This window comes from Tubulanus polymorphus, chromosome 12 (genome assembly GCF_964204645.1).
Source record: "Tubulanus polymorphus chromosome 12, tnTubPoly1.2, whole genome shotgun sequence".
Classification (NCBI taxonomy): domain Eukaryota; kingdom Metazoa; phylum Nemertea; class Palaeonemertea; order Tubulaniformes; family Tubulanidae; genus Tubulanus; species Tubulanus polymorphus.
The window spans coordinates 5,541,065-5,550,408 of record NC_134036.1 but is presented as its reverse complement, the minus strand read 5'-3'; the positions used below and the strand labels follow the sequence as shown (position 1 = coordinate 5,550,408).

Here is a 9,344-nt window from a genome sequence, read left to right as displayed (position 1 = left end):
AAAATTGGAATTGAAATGAAATTGGAATTTTCTCAATTGTTTTCGTTACCTAAACGACAGGTTAATACAGAGTGCGCATCAATCGAGTATTTACTAAAACATAGACTGACCGTGAAAAAGACACTACTGTAAGAAAGAACTGTTCACATTTCACAAGATAAGTACAACAGTCCTAGAGGCCAACCTCTTCGATTCGATTGGAAAAAGCCCTCGATAACGAAGTAAAACTCGGACGGTAGGCCTGGTTTGGGGTTTGGCGTTTGGCGTTTGGCGTTTTGACTGATACTCCATGAGCCATTTCGTAAATTGCGTAGAGAATTGCTCGCATACAGATGATTCAAAATTGAGTCAATAATCACTAACAGTTTTAATAACTATGGTTTTTTAGAGGTCTTCTCGAGGAGCAAGTATCGTTTCGCGTATGGAAACCCAACACAGAACACTGGTAGAGTTTACACGGACGTGGGTTGTATAACGATAGTTATGATACATTCACGTTGTTCGACGTTCAAGAAATAGTCTAGACGTTTATTGACCTATATATTTCAATCGATAAAATCGATTCTTCGGCGTATACGTTTGGTGGTGTCCTCTCAATTTCGACGTCGGGACCGTCATCTTTATTTTATGATCTAATAACGACGAAAAAATCTTTATTTTATGATCTAATAACGACGAAAAAGCGACAAGTCTTTCCTCTTGAAAGAAAAGCAATAGAGTTATGTTGACGTTTCGATTCAACCGCTACTTTTTATTCTCCGACCGCAATAGAAACTTACGTTATATCGCCGCGATCCGTTTTGAAAGCGGCTCTCTATAGAAAACGTGCGAAATCATATTAAAACCGCCCGCATAAACTCTTACTCGTAATCGCGGTTCTGTTCTTCACTTCCGCGAGATCTCGAACATTTTCGCTCGATCTAATTCAATCTAAAGTTCTTGCTTGCGGAAGATACAGAATGAATCCGAACGCGGAACTTTATTCGAATGCTAGCGACGGCAACAGAAATTGGGCCGCTAATGTTTTATCGACCATTGATTTCAAGCCGGGTGGTTACAGTAATGTATTGGATATAGGCTGCGGTAGCGGTGAAGTCACTAATACCATACTGAGTAAATTGGACAACGTCGAACATCTTACCGCTTTTGATAAGGTAAATACAGTCTGCTTTGTTGGTCAGAGGGGGGGGGGGTTATATCATAGCTGCATCGTTCATCAGCTCAGAGGTTACCCTTCGTTAGCCCAATCAGCATTGACACAGGTTTGACAGATTTGACAAACCAAAACCTGCTAAACGCAGGGAATTCAGCTAGAGTGCTATATTGTATCACTTTGCCTTACCTCATTCAAATAAATGGATTGTAATATTTCGGGCCTAGATATTTCTCCGATTCAAAAAATAAATCTTTTGGTTGTTACAAGGAAACATCAGCTAACTCAGGGATTTCGGCCAATGTCCAAACCGGGATCCCACCGTGGTCTCTATACGGGAGGTAAAATTTGTGTGCATGTTTGCTATATGTTTGCTGTACCATAAAATGGCCGACCTGCTAAATGCGCGAGCAATGAATGAAAAATGAATTTGATTCTGGATTGAAAAAAAACATCGCGTTTATTTATCTATATAGTTTGTTTTACTATCGCATTCCAGTACGAATCTATGGTCGATTTCGCCCGTTCGAAAAATCCGAATCCTAAAATCGAATACCTGGTCGCCGACTTGACCGATCCCGACTCGTACGGAGCGGACTGGCGACGGAAATTCGACTTGGTCACGTCGTTCATGGTTCTTCACTGGACTCCGAATCAATATAAGAACTTGGAAAATATAAAACGTCTACTCTCCGTTAACGGGGAAGTCGTCCTCGTGCTGATTACGTCATCAATGATGGTTCACATGTGCGATGTAGACAAATTGGAAAAATGGTCTCCGTATTTCCAGGTATGACTCATTCATCAGTGTGAAATGTTGTAACCATCTGAGTGCAGATTATGTTGATAATGACGGTTCTCTCCAAAGCTAGCAGCTTAACCGTTCGACCGATTTACGATTTAAATATGCTATAAAAAATGTTGATAGAGCAATTTTATCTTTCGAATGATGCATTACCTTATAAGGACATTCATTTTTGAAAGGTTTTTAATTCTATAGTCAGATCTAATGACGAGTTATTTTTCTGTAGGGATTTACACCGGACTGGTCGTTGGAGCCGAGCTGGGAGGAATACAGCGAATGGAGGTCTCCGGATATAGTCAGTGGATATCGCCGAATGGCTGAATCATTGGGGTTCGCTGTTAAACGTTGTGAAATCACAACTCGTGATTACACATTTTCCGATCGCGAATCTGCAAAACGTAAGTGAACCATAACTGAAAACATCCTCCCTCATTTGTTTTCCGGACCCGTTGGCGTCGCGAGACTTCAGGCGCGGTCACACGGAGACGATTTGGTCCGGGCCGCGAATTGGAACGAATCAAGCTCGAGTTAATTGTTCCGGGCCTTATTTGGACCGTGACAATGATTTTAACCATACTTCGATGATAGCGAAACAAAGAACGTTCTACTATTATTACATATCGTGTTATTTTTTTCAGAATGGTTCGGCGCAATTTTACCGCACGTAAAACGAATTCCCGAATCGAAACTAGCCGAGTTCATGGACGACGCGCTCGGTGTTTATATGAGAAAAGTTCCAGTCGATGAAAATGCCACGTTACACATGGCAGCTTCCGCTGTTGTGGTCCACCTGCAAATCATATCTTAGCGATAAACATATTTATTGGAAATATATCTTGAAGTACGCGGTGATCATATGGATCTATCTTTTAAACGATATCTTCCGCTCATAATTCCCGACTTATATCAATGTGTATAACTCCACGTGTCTCGTGTAGGATCACTGATTATCAGCTCACTCTGACCGATATGCTTAAGCATTAGTTGACCCCTTACGTTGTCTCAGTCTACTTATTAATCATGATTCGCGTCATTTTACTTGAAATTCATTTGACAAACTCGAGGCTAAATGCTGACGATCATAGCGGTACAAACGTCAAACGTACAAAAAAACGCATAATACATGCATTCATATTTTGCTGGATGGCAGGATTAATCGTGTGTAGAAGAAAGCTAAGCTCAGGTCGACTTGCGACCCGATCATCTCGTCTGAAGGACCTGCCATATTTTCATCGGGAACCGTGCGCTTCGCGACGAATTGATCGCAGACCAGTCGTATAAGCCGAATCGCGAGGATAGAACCAGTTCTGCTTTTACACGACCCGATCAAACCTTCGTAGCAAATCAGCGACAGAGTAAGCCTGCGGCGATCGGGTCGTAGTCGACCTGAGCGCTATTACGACGATGCAACGAATTGATCGGTAACCGGCGGTCACGTTTTAAAAACCGCTCTTATCTCACGACGAGATAATCGGGTCGTGAGTCGACCTTAGTCGAGCTTAGCTTGAGGAAAAAAGTAACTTACTGAAACTCTGAATTAAGTCGTAAAAGATTGACCTAATCAATTTTGAAATTAGAATCAACCGTATGTCGTATGGTTACTGTGTCACTTGTCAAGGAGTATTAGGCCTTATTATAGGTTTGTTATTATTCGAGATTACGACCCTGAATTAAAGTATACAGTAGCTTAATCGTATTACAAGCGATGGTCTCTCGTCCATAATTGAAGTTAATGTACATAATTCGTTTGGTGTCATAAAGAGATAATTTGTCTTTTGACTAACTTTTCTTTTGTTTTTGTTTTTTTTTTTGGTTGAAGGAGTAAGAGATCGACCGGAAAATCACATAACGTACGCCTGATGATGGCTAATAGTACGGTGGCTGATAAGTGCCAAATACAATAATTTTCACACGACCTCGATTATAGAAAAACACAAAACGAAACTTATAGAGCAAAAATGAGCTCTTCGCTTAGCTAGGGTCCAAGAATTTATTTTACCGCACAAAACGAAATATTATGATTTCATGTTTTGCGCCATAAAATTCGTTTTTGCACCGTAGCAAAAAACGAACTTTCGTTTCGCTACCGCGCAAAAAGGAAATATTATAGAGAAAAAACGAAAATATTCGTTTTTCTCCATGATTTTTTGTTTTTGCGCAGTAAAGTCCGGCAAAAACGAACCATTTTTGCTTTATGGATTTTCATTTTGCATTTTTCTATAATCAAGGTCATATGAAAAATAATTCAATAGAGCAAATACGAAAGTTCGTTTTTGCTAGGGCGCAAAAACGAATGTTATGGAGCAAAAACGAAAAATCATAAAGCAAAAACGAATGTTTTCGTTTTTGCGCTATAATATTTCGTTTTTGCGCCCTAGCAAAAACGAAAAGTTCGTTTTTGCGCGGTAGCAAAATTGAAAAATCCGTTTTTGCTCTATAGGGTTCGTTTTGCATTTTTCTATAACCGAGGTCGTGTAAAAATCAATGCATTTGGCCCTTATCAGCCACCGTACGTTTTTGCTGAATTTATTGCGGGATTTCTCTCGTTATCATCTTACACGGATATTGTGTATCTTCTAGTCTCAACACAGTCATAATACTGACGAATTCTTTAAGATACAAAATCCTTTTCTGAAATATGAGGCTCAGACTTTACTAGATAAAGAATTTGTCTTCGGTTAAAAGGGCGTGTTATTAGACTAATGCTGATGTGGAATTGCAAGAATACTTTTTTTCACGACAATGCTTTGTGGGGATATTTTGAATAGGTTAATTCTGATGGCATTGCATTTACATTTTGGTTGACGATCATGTATCCATGCTCCTTACTGTTGGCTGTTATGTTAAATAGACAGTTGAACATATTGTGTAATAAAGGGAATTATTTGGAACTATAAAAGCTTTTAATAAAACTCGATTTAATTTTCTGTTTCGCTGTTCCCTTTAATATATGATGTTAAGCCAATGCGCATATTGTATATGGATTTTAGGCAGAATAAATTATTATTGAATTATTATTAAAACCTTTCGCGACTGTGTAGATTTCAAATCTCTGGCATTGGAAAAGTCGATGTAATGTTTATTGCTATTAATAGATATGGTGTAAAGTCAATGAGCACATTGTATACATAGATAATAGAATAAATTATTAATGAATTATTATCAAACCTTTCGCGACTGTTTAGATCTCAGATTTCTGGCATTAGTGAAGTCGATGTAATGTTTATTCCTATTAATATAGTGTAAAGCCAATGAGCACATTGTATAAATAGATAATGGAATAAATTATTAATGAATTATTATCAAACCTTTCATGAATGTTTAGATCTCAGATTTCGGGCATTAGTGAAGTCGATGTAATGTTTATTCCTATTCTACTATTCTGCTTCACGCATATGAACGAGTTTGCCGTTGGAATAGAGAGGGAGGGAGAGAACCGGAGAGTGAGTGACAGTTCATAATCAATAACAATTGTGTGAAGTGATGCAGATGTTTTATCTGTTCAAATTCCCTCTATCACTCAGACGCACTCGAACCGGTATCGCATGTTACGATTATGTCATACGAGTATAAAGCGTTTTCTACTGCTTCTTCGTTGACCCTTCCTCTATAGCGACATCGCGGTTCTCAGAATTTTGAAGCTATAGCGAGCGGAAAGATCGAGATTAGTAACTTGTCCGTTTTAGAATCCAAATTGAATTCACAATTGATTTCACGAACATGCAGTTATGTAGAATGGAGGAAAGAAATGAAAAAAAACAAAACAAATATAGCTGCAAAGCAGCGTCGAAAAGTTTCTGAAAATTGGCAAAAATGATCGTACCGTATTCTCTAATGTTCTCAATAAATGTAGGCTTAGAGTTTACAAGTTTATTCGAAATGCATGTTACTGTTAGTTCCCTAACACTTATGAAAGCATTATGAAATATGGACTCTGAAACGAAGAAATCAAGTAGTTACAAAGCAGCGATACCGACTTTCCGCGCCAGTTCACATTCGCACTAAAAATTCATTGCTGCAGATTCGAACTGGATTTCGTTATCAAAGAAAATGTCAATGTTAATGAAATAAATACCCGGTTAAGATATTCTCGGAAACATTTCTTTGACACACAAACATAAGCCTGCACGAGATTTCCTACACAAATATCAAGTGATCCACGGTTTTATTTCTGTTCTCAGTAACTGCTTTAAAATATGATGGACTGTGTACATAGAATTCACTGGTTCAAAGAGCCTTGTTATATTCCAGCCATAATCTAATACAACGTTAAGAAGCTGCGCGAAATAACCAAAAATAACTGGGTTTTCTGCGAATTTTTCGTTTTCGAATACGTCAACTACTCTGTGAAATAACTACGACGATCTTCACAGTGGCTTTTTTGATTCAATACGATTCCATTAGATTTTATGATTATATAGCGACGACTTTTCTCATTATCAATAAAGCCAGCTATTTGTAAAATTCAACTCATTTACAAATGACGACCGTCGCAGTCTCGATGAATTCGAAGATTCGAGAACGATATCACTCTTATCTAGAAGACGGCTATTGAAGAATATATGATAATAGTTTAAAATGTTTAGTATAATTAACTCGGAAACATCGAAAAATTCTTAATACTCCTAACACAGCTGCTAAAATTTAACGCATATGATATCGGGCGATGGTGATATACGATACCGATTCGAGTGCGTCTGAGTGATAGAGACAAAGAGAATTGAACCCAATTGAAACGTCTGCTTGATTTCAATAGTTCGATCAAAATATTATGTCTCTCCATATAAACCGCTATCGTTTGGTCGCACCGTTGTACACGTACACGCGGTTGTCAGAAGGAATTTGTAGACTTCACAAACACGTTTGAGTTGAGATCTAGCGAATCGGAGAAACATGTCATCGAAGGTAAATGCATAGTTCTTGTTTGTAATTTATATTTCTATAAATATATATTCGCTAGCGACACCCGGTCACGTCCTGAGCTAAACATCCCGTTGCGCAGTAGGCCACGTTTTACCGCACACTAGCGACATATGGTGAATCCCGTTTCGCCGTGGGTTAATGCCTGTGTTGTCGCAGTAGTATGATCTACTGCACACAAGTAAAACAATGGTTGATCCTTATCTACCACGGGTTGAATCACCGTGTGGCTATCAGGCCACAGCGGAGTCTTCTCCTCGCCTCAGTCCTCTTCCGTTTACGCATTCATGTGTGTGTGTGTGTGTGTGTGTGTGCGCGCGTGCGTGCGTGCGTGCGTGCGTGCGTGTGTGTATGTGTGAATTGAAACACTTTAGGGATCGTGTATTTTTTGTATGAATAACGTACTTTTCACAGAAATGTACAACACCTGATTTATTCTATTTTCAGTATCTGTTATTTTTTGTTTTGATGGTCACTGGTTTTGCTAATTCAAGTGGGTTTTTCATGTGTTCCCTTTGCGTCAACAGGAACTGCGGCTACTGCAGACCTTATTATAATTACGATTTTCCTAAGTATAAAGATTGCAAGGCAAAGTGTGAGGTTCGGATGTGTCCTGGTTGTGGGTCAGACTGGAAGATTCGCTATCGAGGGTATAATCCTGGTGACTTTAAATTAAAACATGTTTAACATCTATTTTCGTCTCGTTTTGTTTCGTTTCGTTTCGTTTCTCGATTTTTGTTTTTTTTCTATTCGACGCGAACGATTATGATTCCTCGGTGAAGGGAAATAGATCGATGGCCCCGTTTTGTCAGAGTAATTGAAATTGAAATGGAATTATTCCACGTGTCGACACGAGGGGTATACAAAGTCAAGTGTTTTACTTATTTTTAATATAAGTATTTTCAATTAGACATCATAAGAGACTATAAAATTAAACAATGCAATGGGACAGAACTATACACTGATTGTATGTATTTTACAAAGAAAAATACAAAGGTACTTCAAGTACTACCGACCAGTGAGAATGCAGAATAAAATATGCATATTTTCGAGCTGACGCATTTGATCAAGAAATTATTGACGAAAACAGATAACTAGTTAATCGCGTTCGAGTTCGAACGTCACGGGGATGAGCTGAATGTACACTCTGGGTCCAGTTTCACCAAAAAGGTCTACCTAAAAAGGAATCGATTGGATTTATTCATCGATTCCGTTGATCTCAAATCGGTTTAGGATATGATCATTTTTTGTGAGAACCAGAAAAGAACCCGGTTGTAACGCTGTTAGAAAAATGCTGAAGTAAAAAAACCAGTCGATTTTCATCGAGTTAACTCCAAATCAATCCGTCTTTCTCGAAACTGCTAAACTCTGTGGACTGCACCCAGTTCTTATTTATTGTAATTTAAATTTATAAGATAGGATTTAACTTGACTTTTAAATTCAAAAATGAGACCATGATTTTGGATGTTCAGCGTAACCAATACCACACATATATTTTTAAGATCATATTATTTTGCTTTATACAGGTACCAATCGAAAAAAAAGAAAAATATAGCAATGCGCTGTACAGTACGAGAGGCCTATCGGGACAACGACAGAAATTGAAGATAATCAAAAGGTAAAGGCAGTAATTTCTATCAAATTGTGTGCAGTAATTGATATTTGAACGTATTACTTTTACTGATCGTGGATCGATTTCACGAAGCGTATTAAACCCTTTTATTGTGACCGAATTACTAACCACGATGGATCGTGACTAAATCATTATGGCAGGTGATAACCTTAAGCATCTCTATGTCTGTTTCATCTTTGGGCCCCCTCGACGAGAGGGCTCTTAACGATATTATAACCAATGATGCTTCTAACGCCGTAGAAGCAGCATCTAATTTGTTTTTGTTTGTGACTTTTTGTCGTTTTGACGAGGTTATTCTCGATTTAAACGACTTTATTCTCGTTTTGAAGACATTATTCTTGACTTGACGAGTTTAATCTCGGTTTGACGACTTAATTCTCATTTTCACGACATTATTCTCGTTTTGACGACATTAGTCTCGTGTTGGCGTATTTCCCTCGACGATACAGCCGACGTCTAACAATAATCTTCCATTTCCATGAAAAGAGAAAACACCCCAGAGGCTGTTGGAGGATCTATGCGAATCGGTTTTTAACTCTGCCTGCCTCGAGATTGTACGCAAAAAGTTGATGAATAATTGCGCAAAACAGAACCTAATGAATTTAAAATTATGGGAGCTCCTACTACTAAAACCAGCAGATTAGTACCATTACCCTAAACATGTCTGCCATGAGTAACATGTAACGACTTTGATACTTTCGTGTATATCCTGTAAGCCTTTGTAAGGCTATGGCGCGTTTTAGTTGAAATGTTTACAACGTTTGAAATTCCGACATGTACGTAAACAAATGTGTCTATAAAAGTCAGCCCTTTCTCGAGCGGAGACTTTATAT

The 9,344-nt window shown here is 38.4% G+C and overlaps 1 protein-coding gene across 1 annotated transcript; it reads left to right on the top strand.

Moving 5' to 3' along the window:
• Positions 1 to 876: 876 nt before the first annotated feature.
• Positions 877 to 2,766, top strand: LOC141914212 (juvenile hormone acid O-methyltransferase-like). Its single transcript, XM_074805479.1, has 4 exons — positions 877 to 1,154; positions 1,653 to 1,943; positions 2,185 to 2,356; positions 2,597 to 2,766. Exons 1-4 carry the CDS (start codon positions 960 to 962, stop codon positions 2,764 to 2,766), a joined length of 828 nt encoding a protein of 275 aa, XP_074661580.1. The 5' UTR covers positions 877 to 959.
• The last annotated feature ends 6,578 nt before the right edge of the window (positions 2,767 to 9,344 follow it).